Genomic DNA, 23,138 nt, shown 5'->3' with positions numbered 1-23,138 from the left:
CTATTGAGTGGCACTGGTTCGCATGCACACTAACATTTCATAACATGTTAAAATTTTCTTAAATTGTATGTCTATTTGTCTATGTTTACTTGCCCTTCTTGGTAAAAGTTTAATTCCTGTTTAAGTGAACCTGTTTGATCAAAATGCTAGGTAATGACATTGATTAATGTAGTTTAGTAGTCTGGTTCAGGGGTGTCTTGAATTCTGGCCTATCTGTGATAATATCTAGGATGAATTTTGTAAACTGATGCAAAGCACTTTGTAAGTCGCTCTGGATAAGAGTATCTGATAAAAAAACCCCTAAATATAAATCTGAGGATATTTGGTTGTTTAATTACGAAACAGTATAAAAAGTTGGAGTGCTAATATTCTTTAGAGTATGAATACATGAATGAATGAAGTTCTATTTATATACCTCATTAACACCTACAGATTCTAAATCCTACACAACAACCAGTTGCACACAGTGGACTCTCAACCCCCTGGTGGACTGAATAGTGTACAGGGAGGACTGAGAGGATAACACCCAGGACAGAGCACCATCCACCACTAGGTATGCAAACACACAAGCATCCACACACATGCCAGCACCTGACCTAATCTGTGCTAATAGTGATAGTAGTAGTAGTAGCTTAAGAGTTGTAGTAACAGTTTAAACATCTGATACCAAGCCACATAACATAATCTTTTAATTTAAATTAGACTCGCATAAATACGTGCTTTTACAGGTTTGCTACCATTATCAGAGGCATAAGTATCGCTGAATTAGACCTAGGTACATACAAGCTAATGCTAAAACTACAAAAAAAAAAAAAAAAAAAAACATTACCCAGTATCCTCCATTTCCGTCTTGCGTTGATTTTGAGCAGCACGTCTATCCGGGCTCCCGTAGGATGTCGTGGCTCAGAGACGTAGCCTAAAGTTAGAACTTAATTGTCCATAGCAGTTAGTCTTAAATATACATACAACTGAGTTTAAGACGAAATTGGTATAGGTATATAGTTGCGGTGTGACACTACAGAATTAACTACAGACAGCAAAATGAGGCGTGCAGGGTTGGGTACGTAGCTAACTTGCTTTAACGCTAGTCATCCAATGAAATGTGTCAGTTAGCCTCACTAGCTAGAGGATAACTAGGCTGACAATAGAGAATATAAACTAACGCTCCCCATCTACTAATAACGCCAATCTACATCAACACGGCGCGAGCTGGTTACCTAGGTGACTACGTTCGCTAGCTGGTTATTTTGCGTCCAGTCCAGGTATTAGCCCGTGATTGAGCTTTAGCTACATTAGCTTCATCTTCGTCCATGGAAGCGTCCTGCTAGCACACTGATTTAGCTAGTTGGCTAATCTCCGCCGTTGTTTTTGTTGTTTCTGGTTATATTTCTTCCCAAAAGTGGCAACTTTTCATTTTGTACAGGTGAGGGAGCCCCGCAAGGAGGTTATGTCGCAAGCGGATACAGTGTTTACGAGGAGGAAAACGAACATTTACAGGAAGGTCTTCGAGCCAAAGTCAACGCGCTGAAACATGTAAGTTGACGTTATGTTGACCAGTTATGTCAGTGTACACTAGAGATTATTTGTGCTTTAAATGTGTGCTTGTCTGAGCAATTCACCCAAGTTCATTCATTCTTTCTTTCAGCTGTCAATAGATATTGGGAATGAAGTCAAAAGCCAAAATAAAATGTTGGGAGAGATGGTAAGTTTGCGTTGACATGCTGCATGTAATGAGTTAAACATTGTTGCTGGAGTAGTTTGTGAAGCAGATGGTCGACGTGTTTATTATTTGTCCTTCTCCAGGGTTGGTTCCCCTTTAACTGTTCTGTATATGCATTTACAAGCCGTCACAAAAATGGTATATTCCTTTGTCTATGCCTATTTGCCTTGACTGTAGAAACTGAAATCTTTTAAATATCCATATGTCCAAATATGATAGGGATCCCAAATGAGACATGTACTGTAATACACCAAAGTCATATTCTATGACCTTTAATTTCAAAGGAAATCACTATATGATAAAACAATGTGTTCTACATTCTGATAGGGATGAAACCGTAATATAAAAATGTTGGTGCTTACATTTCCATGTTAAAATAAGGTTAAATAAGATTTAGATATCAGAAGGTTATGCTTATCTCACTTACCACAACTCTCGTCAGCTCCAATGTGCTTTAGTTCCAGAATGCAAATTAGTCTGTGGTTTAAATATTTAAGGCTGACAGCATCAGGCATTAATTAGCTATTTTCTTGGTGAGGGAATGCTTCTTGGAGTTTTTCCACAAAGTGCCCTTTTCATTATTAAAAAAAGAAGACATCTTACAGAGTGCTAGCTATAGTTAAACCAAAGCCATGCAATTTTCAGTTGTCTTAGGACATCTTTTATCTGTAGAGGAATATGGAAATGTTGCTACAGGCTCAGAAATTGTATGCATGTATGTATGTATGTATGTATGAAAGGGGCTATACAAATAAATATTATGTAATCATTGATCTAACCCTAGTCACTACATACAACTTCTGATTCATTTTGTAGGACACGGATTTTGACTCCACTGGTGGTCTACTGGGAGCTACCATGGGCAGACTGAAGCTGCTATCCAGAGGAAGTCAGACCAAAATCTACTGCTACATGCTTCTTTTCGCTCTTTTTGTTTTTGTAGTCCTTTATTGGGTGATCAAACTGAGGTGATGTACAGACTGTTTGACATTTCTCTGGACTTCCTCACCCTGAGAGCCATGTTCAGCTGGATTAGATGGTCAGGATCATGGCAGTGACGTCAACAATAAAGATAAGGACTGACGTTCGGGTTCCATTAACATCTATCTTACTGGAGGTATTTTATCGCGGTTATTGTGCAATGTTGTGGACTGAAATTTAATATGCCTGAGTTCCTCCTTGCCACAGTGATTTCAAATTTAAGGGGCATAAGTGCTTTTGCTTTGGGTATTGCTTGCAAGATAGAAATGCTTTGAAGCAACAGCGGTGTGCACCATTGTGGATACCTAGCTATTTCCTAGGATTAATGGTCCTCTGTTTGAAGTATTTGCCACAGTTTAGTATGTCATTTTCTAAATGTGTATCTGAGTGCTTTATTGTGAACTGCCTGAAAAAAATGTGTTAATTTATATGAATGAGTAGATCTGGGTTATGCTGATGCTGATCAAATATTTCAAAAATGAAAACACACTGAGCAATGTGTAATAGTTCATAGTGTGTTCTGCAAGCTGCTGAGAGGAATTTCACTTTGCATAGTGTGAACAACTTTGAGCTGGCCTTTAGGTTATGTATTTCCATGTTTATTATGGAAACTCCAAAGTTGAGAGAAAATTATACAAACATAATTACACAATGATCTGATTAGTTATTGTAAGAAGAAATTCAATTTAGTATAGACTAACACAGAATACATAAGTTTTAAATTGGTCTTAAGATCGGGCCATAACATTTGTATTTCACTTTTTAAGGAACTGAAATGTATTGCTTTATTATATAAATATATATTTTTTTGTTTTGAAAAAGCATAGGTTACAGATACTGACCCAATTTTAATTATTCAGCTTTCTCTTATCTTTGTATATTAATCCATATCTATTCAGATATTTTGGATATATAGTTCAGTTCTTTGATCTTTGAAATTTACTTCTGGAGTAAGAGAAATGCATATCCTTTTTGGTATTTTCTAACAAATATCATTTGTAAACAAAAAAAAAATCTATAAGGCATTAAATGTTGACTTCAAAATGTATAGGATGTGTTGCACATACTTTCTACATTTAAGAGATGCATGTGTGCATATTCAGCTTGAGCTGTATATCATGATTCTGCTGGAACTGCAGGCATAACAAAACCCAATAAGCCATGAGCTGGATGTAATCACAAAGCTTCAAGGTGTTTTATTAAAAATCAAAGCTTATTTTTTGTCATTTTTAAAGAAAGAAACACAGAGAACAGAAGAGTATAAGTAAAGCAGGTTTTAATTGTGACTGCTACAAAGACTACAATGTAATTGTATACAGTGCTTAAAGAGAGCAGCTTCCCATTCCATGCTCACAGTTTTTAATTGAAGATGCTGTACAGCCTTCATTAAAAGGGCTTGAATTCGATTTCCAAGCTACACTAAGTGCACTTTGCTTTTCATCGTGTTAGTGGTGTTATTTCTTGGGTAGGGTGTCCATATATTTGCAAATGATTGACAGCATGACCTCATCTGCTCCTGCCCCGATCGACATCAACCTGGAATCCCTAATGACAAAAACAAGCGTAATCATATTAGCTATATGGAGCTATAATTGTACCTTAATGTAAATGATAATTGGAGTATCGGAAATGACCATCTGGTAATCGAAACTACAGCCTAAGAAACAAGGCAAATGCATTTGTGTTGCTTTAATGTCTCGTATCACTAGGTGTCACTCCTGCTTAATAATGGGATGTGGGCAATGACTCGAGGGATCAAATTGAAAGCGATGGACGGAGACCAACCTGTAGAAGCGACTGACGATGACATCGCTGGTGAAGCCCATTCCTCCCCAGTACTGCAGGCAGCTGTCTCCTAACTCTCGCGCCAGGCGGCCCGCCTTGAGCTTCGCCATGGAGGCCAGCTTTGTTACGTCAACGCCCTTGATGTAGAGAGCTAAAGATGGTGGACAAGAGTCACGACCAAATGTGTTCATACTTTATGCTGTCATTCTTGAATAATTCCAGATTTGAAATTTAAAAGAAAACTGAGGTGCACCTGTGCAGCGGTAGAGGAGGGAACGCAGTAGCTCGATCTCGGTCTGAAGCTCTGCTAACCTGAAGTGCACAACTTGGTGGTGCAGCACTGGCTGCTGGAAGATCTTCCTCTGACGAGTGTACTTGATTGTCTCCTGCACCACTTTATCCATAGTTGTCAGAACTTTTAAAACAGAAACAGGGCTGGTTGGAAAACTGCATTCATTCCATATACGATGAATAGCAAGAGATCTATCTTGTATTGCAAATTATTTGAGTACGTATTTCTCAAAGATTATTCTAAACATGTTTAGGGGAGAAAAAGCAGGAATGCTCCTGAGATCAAAGAACAACATTTCTTAGAAAAGAATAAATATATCAATTTTCAGTGATGCACATATGGTAGCCATTTTGTCCAATCAGTCTGACATCAAAGGAAAAAACCATTTCAAATGACACTTTACACTAAGCAAAGTGGAAAAATGGAGATGTGCTGTATGATATAAGCTGCACTGCTGTTCATTCCTGTGACGTTCCGATCACAATGGATTAATCATATTCAGTAGTAGGGAGTAACATACTTCAGGATATGAGACACATGGGAAGCATCACCATTGCTTACTATTGGCTACTCCCCAAAGACGCTCTTCCTGGAACTGCAGCATCTGGTATGTGAAGCCCATGCCCTCTTGGCCTATGACGTTTTTACACGGCACCCGAACATCATCGAAGAACACTTCTGCTGTATCTGATGACCACATCCCCAACTTCTCGATCTTACGAGCAATATGGATTCCTGTAAATGTGATTTTTTTAATTAGCATCTACTACCATGATTGTCATAGCAATGAGAGGAGTAAAAGTTCCTGATGACCATATTAAGGCATTAAGCTTTGAAGATGCACATCACCAGGTAAATTCATGGGTAAGCATATGAGGGACTTGTTCTTGTGTGGAGGTCCATCGCTGGTGTTGGCCAGGAGGCACATCCAGTCTGCTTGTGCTCCATTGGTGGTCCACATCTTTCCACCATTAATGACAAAATCATCTCCTTTACGCACAGCCTTAGTTTTGATACCTGGAACACATAAGTGTTTTAATCCTTAGTCCTCCTCAGTCTTGCTTTAAATTCCAGAACTGCAAATGCAAAAATAAAGCCTACACAGAAATACTGTCAAAAAAATGTTAAAGCATAAAACGCTTGCAAAGGAAAGAACTGCATAAAACAAACAGAAAAACAGAGATAAAATGCAGCTATTAGCTCTGCATGGTATCCCCATGAAATTGAGTTATTTAATCTTACCATGCCTAAAATGCTTTGAAGTGTTCACTTTAAGAAATAATTAGGTCTACATCCCCCTTTGTCCATTTTCATTCCTTGTTTAGAGGTTGCCCTGGGCAAAGCAAAGACTTACTTGCCACATCTGAGCCGGCACCAGCTTCACTCACTCCCAGGCATGCCACTATATCTCCCATTATGGTAGGCTGCAAAAACTCATTCTTTAGCTCTGCAGAACCAAACCTATAGTGGCACAGAGCTCAGTTAAATCCCTCAGAGCCATAATTACACATTATTTATTAGCCTATTCAGCATGGTGTTTTCTTGATGTCATAACTAGAACAACCACAGCAAGCCTCATGAGAAGCAACGGAAACCCTTGCTTGAAGGATTTATATTTCATTAAAAGAAAAAGCATTTACTGCAACATTACATTAATATATTCTATCATAACAACACAAAATTAAGGAACACAATGTTTGAACTCTGCAGCATTCAGAATGCAAAATTAAAGTGGCAATTTACCATACAAGATTTATAAGCTACTAATATCCAATTTGTCAACAGTTATTCTCAAAGACTTAAGGTTAAATATTTCACCTGACTGCATGCACAAAAACATAAATAAAAATACCTGGCCAGTGCGGGCGTGGCCATATCACTCTGAACACCAATGGCCATGGGAATGCCTCCACAGTTGATGTTCCCCAGCTCCTCAGCCACAGCTACACTGTAGCTGAAGTCCAGTCCCAGACCTCCATACTCTGCCAACATCAAACAACACAGCAAAGCCCAAATGGGTGTTTTTACTTCAGCCGCATCTTCCCAGACTTCAATACCACAGCAGGTGCATTGTTAACACCAGCTTTGATCTCAGTAATTGGGGTCTCTAGGGAACACTCTGAAGATCATGCCAATTTAGTGAACACTATTGGAAAAGCAACATCATTCTGACTTGTTCGCACTATAATGTTTATCTCCATTTCTGGAGCAAAGACCAAATACTTGGAGATGAGATGAGATAAGTTAATCTAAGCTTTCTTGTTTTATAATTGTTTGAGACATTAATTCCTGAAACTTGGTGACATCTTGGCAATGCTGCCCATGAAGAAAATAATTATTTTTGGTTATTTACCGGCATGAAAGGGATATAACCTGGTTTTATAAAAATGTTTGGTGCAAAATAGCTTTTTTGTTGCCACGCTTCAATCGAGTGCAATGACAACTACTGCTACTATTAACAGTTATTACTATTACTAGTATAACTGTTATACTTTTACAATACAATAATTTAGTTTAATACAAAATGTTTCACTGCTGTCACACCCTTCCATTGGGTGATCATATCTTTAATATCTTCACATCTTTTTTGGGAGGTGTGACAGTATTTTCACTGTTTCTAGGATAGGACTCTTCTGGAATGAGATTGTTGTCATTACTGGGATCTAGTGGAAACATTCCTCTATCTTAGGGGTCACAGGCCTACGTGCCATTATCACCACTGGGACAACCTTTATGTTAAAGCTCCATATCTCTCCATTTCTCCTTTCAGTCCCTGGTATTTTCCAACTTCTCATATTCCATTGGATGTTTCCATCACTTGGGACTGGCACATCTATTACTACTGCTGTTTTTCTGTATCTTAGCTACTACCATGATGTGTAATTGGTTAGCAACTATTTATTTATCTGTCTGGATCCAGAGGTCTCATAGGATTTTAGCCTTGTTATTCTCCACAATTCTCTGAAGTTACTACCATTTGGACTTGGGTACATTCAGCACAAACTTCTATATACTGAATGTATTTGTTTTTATGATTTCTGCCACTTGGCTGTATCTCAGTGTAAACTTTCACTTTCCAGCATCTTACATTCTACTACAGAAAACGGTAAAAGGTAAAATAAACTTGGATGTTTTTAACTGTCACAAGAATCCTTCATGCCTTGCAAAACATAATTTCAGAAAATACACTTGTCCAGTAGATGGATACCAGGTCAGGACCTGACAACATGGTAAGTGGTAAAGGGGAGCTCTCCACCCATTTCCTGTAATATCACAGGTACTGTCATTGTGTTCTCAGGCTTTAGAAGAGGAAAGTGCAAGCAACGGAAACATACAGACGCAAAGAGACTCCGATATTGAAGTAATGACGCCTCAAAGTGCTAACAGATAAAAGAGGCTGCACTGAGTCTGAACAAAACAGCTCCGCATAGGAGTTTAATGAAGCCCCATAGAGAGACACACACAGCTCCTGAACACATTCTGCATTAAAGTGAGTTTACTGAATTTATAAAGTGAGTGCATGAGCTCAAATAATTCAATTACATCCAAGTGTGTATCTTAACACTCCCTGTCTCAGTATCACAAAGTCACAGTAGTGAGAAGAGTAGTTTCATTGTTACACTGGGTTCACTGTGAAATGAAATGTATGATTCTAGCTGCACAGGAACGCTCAGAAAAGGCAAAAGAACAAATGTCTTATCTGTATTATCTGTGTTTAACATTTAGACAGCAGCCCTTTTCATTTCCATTTGAGTAATCCAGAAATGTTAAAAAGGACAAGACGCCGACACAGATTAGGGTGTCCAGTGGAGTCTGCCGTCATATATTTATAGAGCTTGATAAAACCACCCTAAAGAGGAACAAAACAAGGTAAGCTGCCAAGCTAAGCAAGTGTTTGACTGCACTAAATATGTCATGAATTGGAATAACAAGTCCTGGACCAGCCAGTTTTCCTGCTCAGCAACACCAGGGACTTTTATGTAATATGAAAAGTAGCTTTTTTTTGTGCAGTTTTTTTAAACTGCATTGTTTTGAAAACAAATGTTTTTGAGCATTATAATGCAGAGAATTTCAGTAATCTCTTGACAAGAAACACAGACATCAAACATAACATTTAAAAGTCCCTACCAAGCACAAATCAAGACTCAAGAACAGTGTAATACCCTGTTCATCTCATATTGTATTTGAGGACCAAACTCACACTTGAAACTAATGGCAAACAATTTGATGTGCACTACTTGCTTGTATATTGAGTAAATTTTGACTTAATCTGCTCAAATCCTTCTTTTTTTTAAACTCCATATATGTTTGTTATCATGCAAATGTAGAATGTATCGCAATTATCAAATACTGTATACTAATGAGGTGAGGTGATGGTAATCCTGAGACTAGGACAGGCTTCTCAAGTCTTAATCCTGCCTGTTAATGCAAACGTCTCCCAGTGTCAGCACTTCTTAATGCGAGAGGCGCTCTTCACTGACCTACAGATGTATAAAGTCATTTTCCCAGTGGCACAACGCAACAAGCTCTCAGCATCGTTCTTGACAACAAAAACCCACCTCTGCAGACCCATGTAATTGAAACATAAAGTATAAAAATAAAATTATGTTCAAAGAAAACGAATGATTCACTGGTGGATGATATAGGGCAGGGGTCACCAACCATTTTGAAACTGGGAGCTACTTCTTGGATACCAATTATTGCGGAGGGATACCAGATTGATATCGAGCAAAAGTTTTTTGGGGGGAGCGTGGGGGGTGCTAAGCGAGTGTCGAATCGAGTGACCCCTGATTTAGGGGGTGTAGATAATTTGTGGGACACACTGTATTTTGAGCATACTACTGGCTCCATTTTGGTTACATGACTAGACATTAGCCATTTAATAAATTAATACTTTCCAGCTCAAAAATCACCAGGAGCCTTCACTTCCACTTAACGGAATAACATTATGAAACGGTACCACCCCTCACCACCCCCCCTCCATGTTGTCATAGTCGTGGTTGTTGCCGCCACCACACCCCCTTGTTAGATTACCTTCTGTTAGCCGTTTCACCTGTTTCTTGGTCTCTGTCTGTTGTCAATAAACATTATGTCGCTTGCCTTCCCCTACCTCATTCTACATTTTTCAAACTTTAATAGAAAATTTTCACTTAATGTACATTCAATCATTTACCTTAGTAATTTTCAAAATGATGTTTTAATAAGTGGCATTTCATAAAAAGTAATGTCTGGTTGCTGAAGAGACATTTGCTTCAGGATGGTTATTTAATATTCAGGGCCTTCTGGGGGCAGTCTAATTTCCCCCAAGTGAATTATGATTTTTAGCTCATGCTGGTATCTCTTCTTTTGTGATAGAGATTATTCATAAGAATTCTAGTTAATATTACCATTATTAAATGCTGGATTCTTATAAGAATTAGAAAAATGAGACATTCAAATAATGGCTTGTAACCTCAGGTCACTTTAGCCACTTATTGTTTGCTCACCCACAGGCTTGCTGACTCCCAAGAATCCTGCACTTCCTAGGATCTTGAAGATCCTGTGAGCAGGGAACTGGCCTTCTGTCTCCCATTTATCGACATGAGGATTGATCTCCTGATCGATGATCTGCAAGAGTTGTCCAAAAGCAATGGTTTGTTTGTTTTCTAAAACACTCAACAACTGTATTGTATGCCTAGCATTGTACGCTAGCTAAACCTGAGGCTAGTAGGCTATATGTACGATGACAAAATTACTGAATTGATTATAAAACATTGTGGAATGGGCAAGGAAGTGCAGAAAATGGAGGATTTAATGGATAAAGTGCACAAACTCAAAACCCATGACATACTCCAAATTAAGGATACAATAACCAGCAGTCAACTGGTACAAATATGACATAAATAGACAGACAAATGACCCTCAGGTGGCAAACTCCTTAATGGCCACGCCCACCTGAGGGGCAAACATGACACAAACAATATGAAGACAACATAGAATACTGTCGCTGCTGACAGGGGGCCTCTGTACTGTGACACATTGGATTACTTTTTCACAAACACTTTCAAAATAATAACAATTTTTCAGAAAAATTTAGAAGTAATAATTCTGCCACATCTAACTCTCTGTAACTCTATATAATGTCCACCAGATATTCAGATACTGACCATCAGATATCCTATCTGAACACTGTGATTAAGATGCATTGTGCTTATATCAATATTTGTAGCTAAAACAGTCATGGCCTGGTGGTAGGGAACTGGTCTTTTGACCGGAGGGTCGTGGGTTTGATTCCCAGACCTGAGGCCATGACTGAGGTGCCCTTGAGCAAGGCACCTAACCCCAACTGCTCCCCGGGCACCGGGCTAGGGCTGCCCACTGCTCTGGGCATGTGTGATCCACAGCCCCCTAGTAATCACTAGTGTGTGTGTGTGTGTGTGTGTGTTTTCTAACTGCACAGATGGGTTAAAAGCGGAGGACAAATTTCGATTGCGGTGAAAAATCACAATTGACAAAATATGACAAATTTACATTAAAACAATTTCTCCAGATAAAGAAAGATTAAGAAATAATTAAGAAGAAATAAGCAAAGAAAGCCTCAGTAGTGGGCCAAAATGTTTATATGGGTCCAGGTATGTGTGTTTTTGTGTCTTTGATTTATTTTATTTTATTTTCCGTTGTAAAGCACTTTGTGGCTTATGCCTGTGAAAAGTGCTATATAAATGTATTTTACTTTACTTTACTTTTTACTAGGTAAGTCACTATAGTTAGATCTTTATCAACACACAGGCCTGAGTGTACATGGTTAGGTTTTTTATTTTAATGATTTTTCTGGTTATGATTCATAGTGTCAATACAACCATCATAACCGACTAATGAAGAGCCTAAAATAAAGAAAGAGTAATATAAACAGAGGCTGAAGTTGTATTACTACTCACAGACAGCTATGCAAAAACACCAACAAATCACGATGGTGTTGTATTTTACCTATGTGATATTGCGATTTCAACGGTGTGGATCCTTCAGGACAACACAGATGACCTTCAGAGAGCTGTAACCACATGATAGCACTTCTTGAAAATAATATTTGCTGCAAAGTGACCTTGTTGAAAATGTCGCCAGTTGCATGCGTGTGTGTTCATTTTTAAATTAGGCTGTCCTCGCTCGCTGTACTGTCAACGGGGGAGGAGGGGTGCAGGAAGGAGAAAACTTGTCACATGTTTGCTTTTGAAGGACTTAAAAACTTCAGCTTTGCATCTGCCAATACATCGCTGGGACTCAACAGAAAGGCTAGGTGATACTGTGAGTGTACAATGCTGTAAAGTTTACGAATAGGTGATTATCCGCTGGAATATTCCAGGAGTTGTCTGCAAACGAAGGTGTTTTTCAGTGTTTATGTGACTGGCCAAGTTATGATATGTGTAACTATCAAATGTGGAAAATTATGTTTTATTTATATAGCATCTTTAACAACACCAACATTGATTTAAAATGCAACAACATTTAAAGACAAAAATACTTTTGAAAGTGGTAGGTTTTCAGAAGATAAAGATAAGTATGGTTTTGTAGAGAGAGGGGTAGAGAATTCAGTGCTTCAGCACTGAAAGATAAAAGATAGTTTAGTGTAATCAATTCAGAGACACATATTCCTCCTACTGATTTTGTTCAAAAGCCTTCTAAGTGCTCTCCAACACCATCACTAATATAATTTCCTTCATTACACATGAAATGAAGAATTTCTCCTGTCATTCTGTATGTTTTTTTCCCCACAGCAATATTATCACAACTGAGAAATGTAGTAAAACTCAGCGTCATAATTCGCCTGGATACGACACCTTGTAAGTACAACAGGAAAAACGCGTCTACTTGGCACTTGAGGTAAGTGAGGTGGGAAATAGAATTGAGTCACAGTTAAGTCATGAGTGACTAATGCCAAGGCTCTGGGATGTTCCTAATTTACCACTCTCTAAGAGGTATGACCGCCTATTAACCGATTCTTACCACTGTTATCAAATGCTAACAGCAGCAGGAGGGTAAATTCGGGAGTGTACAGAGGAACCTTAGTAGTTTAGATCCAACCCCATGTATGAAAACACAACAGCACTATACCTTGACAATGACCTGAAATTACTAAAGCACCTACAAACTTTCTTCAGGGGTAAGGACTGACTGGTAAGGATTTCCAACAAAGCACTACATTACATTTTTTTTATTTCTTAATTTTTTTTTTTAATCTGTTCAGTTATTTCTGATCCCCTTAAATAAAAGAAACTATTGTAAGAAGACCTAGGCCTGCTACTGGGACACCTAATCTAGATGTCACTACCTTTGTGCTGAGCGAAGAACACAGAACCAACAACATAAACTACTTTTTAATGAACTTCAATGTTTAGCTATTTTTGAAGGTAATCGTTTCATAATCCCACAAAAGTAAACCCATGAGCTTATATAGCAGAACAGAATAGTGTGTGACTGAACAATTGACCTTGTCCCCTTTTGCTTGATTCTTTCCTGTCCCAATCCTGTCATACTTCATGTGTTTTATTGTAGTGCCCTTTCCTGTCAAAAACGTGTCCTGTTCTGTAACGTCCTGTTGGGAAGGGTCTCCCACCCTGTCCTGATATTTAATAATTTTCCTGGCTGTTTTTATTTTTATGAGCTTCCATCATGTCATTTGTATCTTGTATGTCTACAAGTTAAAAGCAGCACAACATTTGCCAGCTTTGGTAAAACAGACTACAGAACATTATTTCTTTTTAAATAAACAATCGTACCAATTACTTTATGTACAGAAAAAGTCATTAAGATAAAAATGTACTGAGATTGAATTTTTGGTATCTAATGCTGCTCATTTCTGTTTAACAGTAGCAGATTTAGTTTCACCCCTGTTGAGAATTCCTGCTTTAAACAGTGACAATAATTGTTTAGGCAACATTAATGCATGCAAAATTGATTGCCACATTTCCCCACGTTTAATGGGCAGCTTGGCTTGTAAGTGATTTTTATTCAAATATTGATAATAAAAATGAATATTCTTAGTGATCAGGTCTGTTTGTCGAACCCTTTTGACTTCCATATTATAGTGTCTGTGACAAAAAGTTTCTGTTAGTCTGTGATGAAGACAAAACTTTGGTAGGTTAAAGAAATAGGACAAACGCACACATGCACGCCTCCCAGCACTTGAAGAAGGAAAGTGCTGCTGAAATGCAATGACTGAAGAGTTTCAATGATGCTTTGTTTGTCCCGTAATATGGGCTCAAGAGTGCACTATATCCACTTTTTTTAAGCATAATAAGCAAACAGGAGATATAACTGATGAGCAGATCCTAATATGTTTACTGAATGAGAGCAGGTAAAACACAGTACAAGCCGACCCTGAATATCTGCTCGAACATGATAGTATTACGCATTGTAATAGAAGTAATATTTGACAAATAAATTAAGCTGTGGTGGATGAAAAAAATAATATGGTCAAATATGTTGTGCATCTTATTTAAGAAGTACAGAGAACAAACAACTTTAAACTCCTGTCAAATTTTGACAGGAGCACATTACATAAGATACACAGGTTCCCAGGCATCTGGGGAAAAGCCTTATAATCTTAACAAAACGATAAGGCAAGCAAACATTCAAAAGTATTCGTATTTTCTGCTTTGGATTTTTGAGGACATATTCATAACCTGTTGTGACCCTTTGGTGATTATGCCGTAAAGCAACATCCTTTCCCTTTGTTAAGCCATTTCCAGTTAACACTATTTTGGAACAAAGACACTTTTACTGAAATTGTATAGAAGTGTGTTTTGCCTCTCAAGAGAATTGCGGCTTGCCACATCCTTTCTACACCCCTCCAGGCCTACATTTTCTCTTCCATTTTTAACTTCTCTTACATTTTTAGCTTTTTATAACGTGCACATGTAACACTGGAAGCAAAAATATTAAACTTTTGAAAACTTGTGAAACGTTGATTTTTTAAAAACATGTAATTGACCTCTCACAGCGCTCAACTGGCACAGGTGTATGACCTCGAATCTTTGATTTGTGATTGTGTAATTCACTGTGTAAAACCTTACACAGTCACTGCGCTTCCTTTTGACTTATTGTGTATTTATGTTGTGTAAAACGTTACACAGTCACTTCATTTTGACATACGGCGTATTTATGACTAATAATTTAATGTTGGTACATTGGTGAATCTATACGTGTCCTGCTGGGACGCTTTAGTCTTTCATAAATGATCACGTGACAACCACAGAGTTTGCATTAAAAACGAGGATGCAGACGTAGTTATACACTCACAACTTGATGTGAGAAAGCGATATCCTAGTTTTTAACCCATCTATGTGATGTATAAACAGCTCAAACGTTAGCTAGGTTACCTCTGTAGCTATTTAGTTGTACATTGACCTCTCACCTACATTGCCTGGGTTATATCACACGATACAAATGAGCTCGGTTAGCCATTTAGCTACATTTGTTCAGAACCAGCACACAGTGCTTGTTAGTGCTTGAACGTGAAGGTTTTGAGTACACTGATGTTAACTATTAGCTAACAAAGTGCAGTCTGTCACACTTTAAATCTAACCACAGCAAGCTAAGACTAACGTTTACCTTTCTTAGAGAGTCCTTCAGTGCAAAATGCTCCTGTGTGTAGAGGACATGATCAGATGTCTCGAAGGTGGCGTTAGATGTGGCAGACACGTTTGCTGATAAGTGCCGTTCATCGAAAACTATAGTAGTTTTGAGAAGGCGATGACTTATGCCCAAAGGCTTTCGCAAGACTCTTCCACATAGTGCCATTGTTGTTGAAGTGCAGCTCTCTCGTGCGCATGCGTACAAACATCGTTCACGCTAGACCAGCATCTCTCGTCTTTTTCATACTTTTCACCACAGGAATGTGTGTTTTATCTTTTCAAAACGTATTGAACTTTAGCAGCTTGCGACGCTCGTGGACACGTTTATAAAACATACATCCTTGAAATATTCAGAATGTGACATTTGTAACGGGGTTTGGAATCAGCTTAGGTGACATTTTGACTGACAGTATACGACACGTGGTCACGTCAGGAACGTAAAAACTAAGAGTTGACATCAAAAGCTCTGACAATATTTGCACAAGTGTATTCTTTTTAAATACATGACTCCAAAGAGAAAAAACACAAGGTGTGTCCACATCTAAGGGTATTTATTTACAAATGAAAACAAGACGTTGAGTGTCATTCGATTATCTATCCTTCACTGTTTCACAGGCAGTAGAGAAGATACCATGTTTAAACAGTAACCTGTCCATGTGCAGTACTGAAGATCTAAAGACTAGAAGATTATGGAATTCCTGTGTCCAGTTCAGCAAATGACACATCCCCCTTTTTCCTTGAATGGATTTTTCTCTTCTGGGATGCCTTTAACCAGGGGATCTTCATCTGTTCCAGCCTGAATGTATTCCATGACTTCTTCACAGCACTTTGACACCTACAATAATAACATTAGTGTTATTATAGCCATCATACATTTTGCACTTATGTTAAATTAATACACGTTTGTAATGTAATGTTGATTATTAACCCAATTCAGTTTGTAGAGTAGGTTTTACTGTTGGTGTCTACTGGCTTTTTGTTTCACAATGCAGTACAAAAAGTGCATTAACAGGAAATTTTTTTAACAGATTTCATACGAATAGCAGCCTGTGGCTATCTCAGTGCTTACTTTTACTGTCATTGCATTATTATTGTTATTTCTTACTACACATGAGTGACAGCACCTTACGATAGCTTACCTTTTCCCTCTCTAGTTTTACCTCAATCTTCAGCTGAGCTACTTCCATTTTCGCCCTATCCAAGTCTGTGAGATTCTCCACATCTATGACTGGCATTCTCTGTGAAATAGGAAATCAACAACTGATTCTTCAACAATAATTAAATGCTGCCCATGATTTTCAGATCAAATGTATATTTGACAGTTTTACATGACATAAAATCAATGATAACCAAACTTACCGCTGCTTCTAGTCAGCTCCCTTCCTCCCTGAAAACAGCCAGAGAATCTTCCATCTGTATCTCAATCCTGGTTATAAAGTAATCTGTATAAACAGTATAATCTCTTAATCTTATTAAAACCATCACTCTTATTGTGCCCATGCAATACTGCAAACATTTATTTTAAATTAAGTGTTCATGGTTTTACTGTTTTTGGCCATCACTCAAAATTTCAGTAGATTTAACAGGCAGAACTTATACTTCAATTGCCTGGCTATGATTTTGTTACTGTACCAATATAGGTCAAGGGGACAGAGTATTACAGGTTGTAATGATAAGCAAGTTAATCTGTGTTTACGCTCAACCTGTTACCCTGATCAGTGGACCATCAAACTAATAAACCTGTTCCTTCAAGGACTGAATGAGACATGTGCACTCTAGTCACACAGTGACCACAGCAATAAACTCTTCCTAAATTAGTTAAATTACATTATCAGAGGTTGGCAAAAGTATGTGTCTTCTGCTCATACAGTCTACAGCACAAATCGTTTTAAAAGCAATGTGGAAGTGTATTAAAATGCTTTCCAACTAATGAGATTTTGATGGATGGGTAGGTGATTGGGAATAATGCTGAAAACATTTGTTAAACTAGACTGGATTCATGGATGCTGCTGTCTCTTATTTAAGGATTCTGTCACAGTTCTTCAAAGTGAAAGCTGAAAGCATCCTGAACAAATCATAGCAGTGAGATGTCACTGAGACAAAGATCTCGAGATTCTTTACTGCGTTTCACTGCCAAACTAGGTGTTCAATTGTTATTTTCCCTCCTCATTTCAGAGCTTACGTAACGTGTTAAGAGAGTATGTTTTCTTGTACCCTGCCCACATTCTTTGTTCGTTTTGGCGAAGATGGTTGTAGTATTACTACACTGGAGCAGACAGTGATCCCTGGGTGGGGGGCAGGGATACGAGCTCATTTAGTGAATGCATCATCTCTGTACTCTAGTGTGGCATTTACTTAGAGACTTGATAATATTTTCCCGTGTTAGCTAAATGTCAGTAGGACTGTTTCAGGTTGTTGTAATCATAAATTCTACATTGTCAATCATATATGTAAGTCATTAAGTGAAGGATAATATTTTGGTGCCTTAGAAAACATGAGAGAGAAATGAAAATAAATTATTCATTGCCTTTAGCATAATTTTCTTGACACTTCGCCAAGTTTTAACATTTAGAATATATGAAATATTAATGCCATGCAAAAATGCACTCACTACGCAAACACACTACGAATGTCTTACGTTGTACTACAGTCAACATTGGGGCAAAAGACGTCAAATAATCACAGACCGCCCTTCTAATACCCAACGGACAACTTTTTCAAGTCCGATATAAAATGCGATAGAAGGAAACAGTCGCTACACACCAGAAACATCTCGGTCTGGGTCTTCCGACTTATAAAATGGAGTCTCTTTTCACCGGCAGCTTTTTACTCATAAGTTTACTCCAGAGCGTTTTTGGTCTAAAGCCCAAAGGTAAATTCAAGATTTTTTTGGTCACAAAGTTTCTTGGTTTCATTGATTGTACTTTATCAATTAAAAATGGTTGAGTAATGAGAAAAAAAAATGATATTGCTCCCGTTTTTTCCAAATGTGAATGTGATTTAAAACACGCCTAAAACACATTTTTTTATCGGCTGCGCCGTTTGTTTTTCACTGTTTTCTGATAACTTGCTTTAATTTCTTTCAGAAGTGTGCCTTTTACAAGTTGATGAAGGATCTTGTAGGGCATACATACCTCGTTTTTACTACAATACAATCTCCCAGGAGTGTGAAGAATTTATATATGGTGGCTGTTCAGGAAACGCCAACAACTTCGAGTCTATTCAAGAATGTCGTAAAACATGCTACACTATACCAAGTAGGTGTAACACAGCGTTTTGACACACAATTTTATTTGAATAACTAGTTGAATTAGAACCCTTTTCTGATATCCTTCCGAACTTCCTTTGCCAAGGGATGAGGCGTAAATACAGACCGATGACCTTATAAGCCCTTTGTCTGTATTTGATATAGAATTGGGCTTAGTTGAACGGTGACATAAATCAGTATATTCAATGTTTTCATGGTATTCTGATATACTGTATGTATTTTAAATCTGAGCTTTGCAGATAAAAGTAAGTTGTAGTAAAGAGTAATGAGATGTATGAAAATGTGTTCGGTTGGGGTGTTGGTTGTGTGTCCTTGGTGAGAAGCTAGTTATTAAAGGGATCTTTAACAACGTTTGATATATATGAATGGTATGAACAAGTACAAATATAATGTTTCAGTGTTATAATGTTCCTAATTAGGAGGAATTTATGGCTATATATATATATATATATATATATATATATATATATATATATATATATATATATATATATATAATTTTGGCAAAAAGATTGCTCTATAACTTGTGCATTATTATATTGACATGTATCTGGAATGAGACAGTAATCTCACACTGCCTGTCTGTTGTCAAAATGACTTTTTGACACTTCATATGACACATATGTGACTTATGACACTTCTACACATGATAATTTTGCAATAATAATGTCCTTCCTTTTTTGAGTGAGATCTTGTTCTGCTGCATGTAGCCTACTGTTTTGTGGGGTACTATTCTGTAATTAAATGTGTAAATGCATGCAACACTAATTTAAATGATATGCTTTTAACAAAGCACTGTTAAATGTATATGCCATGTGTTTTTCCTCTTTAGAAATTCCACGAATTTGTCGTTTTCCAAAGGAAGAGGGGAGGTGCAGAGCCCTTCTCAGACGCTTCTATTTCAACATGACCTCCATGCAGTGTGATCAGTTCTTCTACGGAGGATGTGATGGAAATGAGAACAACTTCCACACCCCACAGTCGTGCATGGAGTACTGCGTACCTTCAAAATGTATGTAGATCAAAGACAATCTAGTCAAAAGTTTGTACACACCTAGTTAAAAAAAAACATTTTAGAAAAACCGTGAAGGTATAAAAATAATGCAAATAATATTAAACCATGCTGTGTTTAACTATGCCATGCTAAACCAAAATACATTTGATATTTGGTTTAATATGCTGTAGATCGTAAAGTTCTTCAGAGCCGCTAATTCCTGGACAGTTTGTGATGATGCTCTGGATGCTCTTGGTGTTCTTAATAACCAGCTTCATGAGGAGGCACCTATGATGCACTGAACACATTCTCATGTAAACTGAGCACCTATGATGCCCTGAACACTTTCTCATGTACGCTGGGCACCTATGATGCCCTGAACACTTTCTCATGTACGCTGGGCACCTATGATGCCCTGAACACATTCTCGTATATGCTGAGCACCAATGATGCCCTGAACACATTCTCATGTACACTGAGCACCTATGATGCCTTGAACACGTTCTCATGTATGCTGAGCACTTGTAGGATGAGGAACAAAATGTATGAATTTTTTGAGGAGGCATTTAAAATGTATTTAAAATCTTATTCTTATTTTTATTATATAGTATATACATCGGTTTGGGGGATAAAACATCATATATAGGCCATGAACATTAATTATTTCTATTTGTCTTGGAAGCAAATTTAAACATAAACCATTAGCAAAAAACCACAATAATTTTAACTTAGGTTAGATTTACTATGTTTTTGACAACCTGGCCCTATGCAATTTAATGTTACTCTGCCTCTTATCTGTTTCATTTAGAAGACCTTAAACCTGTCTCACATAGTGTATACATCGTGATTAAGAATAAGAGATATTGTGTGTTTACTTTATGTGGTGCTGTCTTGCAGCCGTCCCTGTGATTTGCCAGGATGTCCTGGATAATGGGAAATGCTCCGCATCCATTCCAAGATATTACTACAACTCTGCCACAAAGACCTGTGAAGAGTTCATATACACAGGATGTGGGGGAAGCAACAACAACTTTGTCTCTAAACAGAGCTGCATGGATGTTTGTGGTAGAAGTAAGCTCGAGTGTGTTTGGCACTACTTTTGGTCAAATATTATAATCATGGAAAGTTATTAGTCATTACAATAAGGATCTAATATTTGTCATTTGTTGTTTTCAGGGAGTAAGAAATGGAAACCAAGAAGAAGGATAACTTCCAGAAGGCTTCAGCGCCTGATGCACAGTGATGTGTCACAGCCGTAGTAGATCATCACCAACAGCACTGTTCTCAACTAGCACAAAACCACATACCTAAACAGGTTTCTCCCCTTAGTAAAAAGTGAATCCACTGTAGTGGACATATTTCTCTTTCTCTGATGACAGTATGTAAATTAACATATGCTAATAGTAAAACAATCTTAAAATATTTTTGTAATGTTTTGACTGTGGGGATTTGCACTGTGATTTTCTTTTTAATGTACTAACTGCACATTATGTTCACTGAAGTTTTTATTTCTGACCTTCTGTAGAATGTACATTATCCAAAAAGATAAGCTTCTCCAGGATTGCCTTTGTTTTTTTACCTGTGTTTAACATTTTATGTTAATGTTAACTAATTTTCTTTGTTAATTACAAAGCTTTTAATAATGAACTTTTAAAAATCTTGTTTAAATGACTTTGTATTCTGTGTATCCCCATTTCCCCATGTTTGTAGGTATTTTTGTTCTTGTTTTTATAAAACTGGTATTTTGTATAAAGATACATATTATAAAAGAGTATATGTAAAACGTGTGTGTGTGTGTGTGTGTGTGTGTGTTTTATTTAACCAGAAATTATATTTTTGACTGGAAACGACACAGGCATCTCCCAGGAGATAATACGATGATGTACAAGAGGCGTCATTGTGGGAAAAAAATATTTCTCAGCTTTTATTCACATTGCCAGGGGTATGAATACTTTCGGGCATGACTGTATATATATATATATATATTTTTTTATTTTATTTTATATATATATATATATATATATATATATATATATATATATATATGAATGTGATTTTAATAAAATTATTAATCCAACATAAAAAAATCATATTTTAATGAACTATTGAAGGCTGACTTTACATATGTGTGAAGTGTTTATTATCCAATATAATGAAGTTATAGATTTTGTATTTAAGTTGCAGCTGTGATTGCATTTTTCTAATTAATGCAATATAACCAGGTACACAAGACACATTTTTAAAAGTGTATATGCAAAACCACCATGGGCACATAGGCTTATGGTGTCTGCTTTCATTTAAAGCATTTTTGCATGGTGTATGTAGAGCATTCCCTGTTTAACTTTAAATGGCAGGAAGTGACCCACACTAATAGATTTTACTCAATGTGCTAGAATTTAAAATGAGAATTCTTTAAGATTTACTTGAGAATTGCACCCATTCAGTGTATATTTGTTCATTCAAAAACATACTTATCGTTGTGTATGTATATTCCAGTTAATATTTAAAAAGAACTATTGAAGGCTGACCTTACATATGTGTGAAGTTTTTATTACCCAATACAATGAATATAATTACAGTTGTAGTTACTGTTTTCTAATCACTTCAATATAACAAAGTAAATATTTTAATTTCTACTGTTCAAGTACCACATTAAGAATATATTTTGAACATCAAGTGTTGTTTTATCCCCCATTTTACAGCAAGAGGCCACCACTACCACCCTTTCATTTCTCACTCTGGTAACAATATAGTGTAGATAATGAATATTTTAGAGTAGCTACTCAACAGTGTCTTAAAATTTATAATTAAAGAACAAGCCTGGAGGTTTTTTTTATCACAGTCCAGTTATATCTGAATGTGTTAAAAGTCTGTAGTTGTGGCCCAGTGAGCCCACAGCCTTAGCATTGAGGACATTATTAGCTCTAGAGGTCCACAATGGAATGAATGGAATGTAATAAACCATTATACACACCAACTGCAACTAAAAATGTTTCTGCAGCGCCTCCTGGTGTGTTGGTGACTGTGTGCTTCAGCCCCATGTTTAGTTTGACCTAAACAGCCACAAGGTGGAGTTCTGTATTCATACTTTAAGGATTTGTCTGGTAAATTACATACAAAATTAAATACTGACAATGTATATATTGTCAATTAAATTTAATAACCTCTAGTGTTTTCCTTTTGCAGATTTAGTTTGGAAAAAAAATTCTTTCTTTTTGCTATAACCAAAATTGCTTAGAATACTCATTTTTGAAACACTTGCAATAAAAAGCTTTACAGTTTTCTTTGCTTGCTTTAAACATTTATGCTTTTAAAAACATTTCAAAAAGAAAAAGGAATGGAGAATTCTTTTGTCTTTGGCAGCGTGCTGCATCAGCTCAGCAGTTGTTTGTAAAGGTTAATGGCTCTATATTAAAAGGAGATTCAGTGGCCCTCAGAAGGTTTGGCAGGTAAACATGTTGGCACAATCTAATTTGCAGCTTAATAAA

The 23,138-nt window shown here is 37.1% G+C and overlaps 4 protein-coding genes across 5 annotated transcripts; 2 read left to right on the top strand and 2 right to left on the bottom strand.

Moving 5' to 3' along the window:
* Window positions 1-889: 889 nt before the first annotated feature.
* On the top strand, window positions 890-2,804 carry bet1 (Bet1 golgi vesicular membrane trafficking protein). Its single transcript, XM_077008792.1, has 4 exons — window positions 890-1,060; window positions 1,424-1,533; window positions 1,646-1,702; window positions 2,537-2,804. Exons 1-4 carry the CDS (start codon window positions 1,042-1,044, stop codon window positions 2,690-2,692), a joined length of 342 nt encoding a protein of 113 aa, XP_076864907.1. The 5' UTR covers window positions 890-1,041; the 3' UTR covers window positions 2,693-2,804.
* A 1,156-nt stretch (window positions 2,805-3,960) lies between these two features.
* Window positions 3,961-15,593, bottom strand: LOC143516894 (putative acyl-CoA dehydrogenase 6). The gene is made up of 9 exons (XM_077008789.1): window positions 15,366-15,593; window positions 10,265-10,385; window positions 6,631-6,760; window positions 6,133-6,239; window positions 5,628-5,795; window positions 5,340-5,513; window positions 4,740-4,901; window positions 4,487-4,637; window positions 3,961-4,246 (listed from the first exon to the last, which is right to left on the bottom strand). The coding sequence occupies exons 1-9, from the start codon at window positions 15,552-15,554 to the stop codon at window positions 4,156-4,158; spliced, it is 1,293 nt and encodes a 430-aa protein (XP_076864904.1). The 5' UTR covers window positions 15,555-15,593; the 3' UTR covers window positions 3,961-4,155.
* A 329-nt stretch (window positions 15,594-15,922) lies between these two features.
* On the bottom strand, window positions 15,923-16,832 carry gngt1 (guanine nucleotide binding protein (G protein), gamma transducing activity polypeptide 1). The gene is made up of 3 exons (XM_077008793.1): window positions 16,748-16,832; window positions 16,528-16,626; window positions 15,923-16,223 (listed from the first exon to the last, which is right to left on the bottom strand). The coding sequence occupies exons 2-3, from the start codon at window positions 16,621-16,623 to the stop codon at window positions 16,098-16,100; spliced, it is 222 nt and encodes a 73-aa protein (XP_076864908.1). The 5' UTR covers window positions 16,624-16,626; window positions 16,748-16,832; the 3' UTR covers window positions 15,923-16,097.
* Window positions 16,833-18,095: 1,263 nt separating this feature from the next.
* On the top strand, window positions 18,096-21,437 carry tfpi2 (tissue factor pathway inhibitor 2). Of its 2 annotated transcripts, none has more exons than XM_077008791.1 (5): window positions 18,096-18,260; window positions 18,475-18,645; window positions 19,489-19,668; window positions 20,548-20,731; window positions 20,827-21,437. In XM_077008791.1, the coding sequence occupies exons 1-5, from the start codon at window positions 18,188-18,190 to the stop codon at window positions 20,831-20,833; spliced, it is 615 nt and encodes a 204-aa protein (XP_076864906.1). In that variant the 5' UTR covers window positions 18,096-18,187; the 3' UTR covers window positions 20,834-21,437. The 2 variants fall into 2 exon arrangements, with proteins under 2 accessions (XP_076864906.1, XP_076864905.1); XM_077008790.1 differs by having other exon boundaries at window positions 18,101-18,260; window positions 20,548-20,721.
* The last annotated feature ends 1,701 nt before the right edge of the window (window positions 21,438-23,138 follow it).

The sequence above is a fragment of the Brachyhypopomus gauderio genome, chromosome 6 (genome assembly GCF_052324685.1).
Source record: "Brachyhypopomus gauderio isolate BG-103 chromosome 6, BGAUD_0.2, whole genome shotgun sequence".
Lineage (NCBI taxonomy): Eukaryota > Metazoa > Chordata > Actinopteri > Gymnotiformes > Hypopomidae > Brachyhypopomus > Brachyhypopomus gauderio.
The sequence above is the reverse complement of the archived record's forward strand: the minus strand, read 5'-3'. Positions and strand labels throughout refer to the sequence as shown.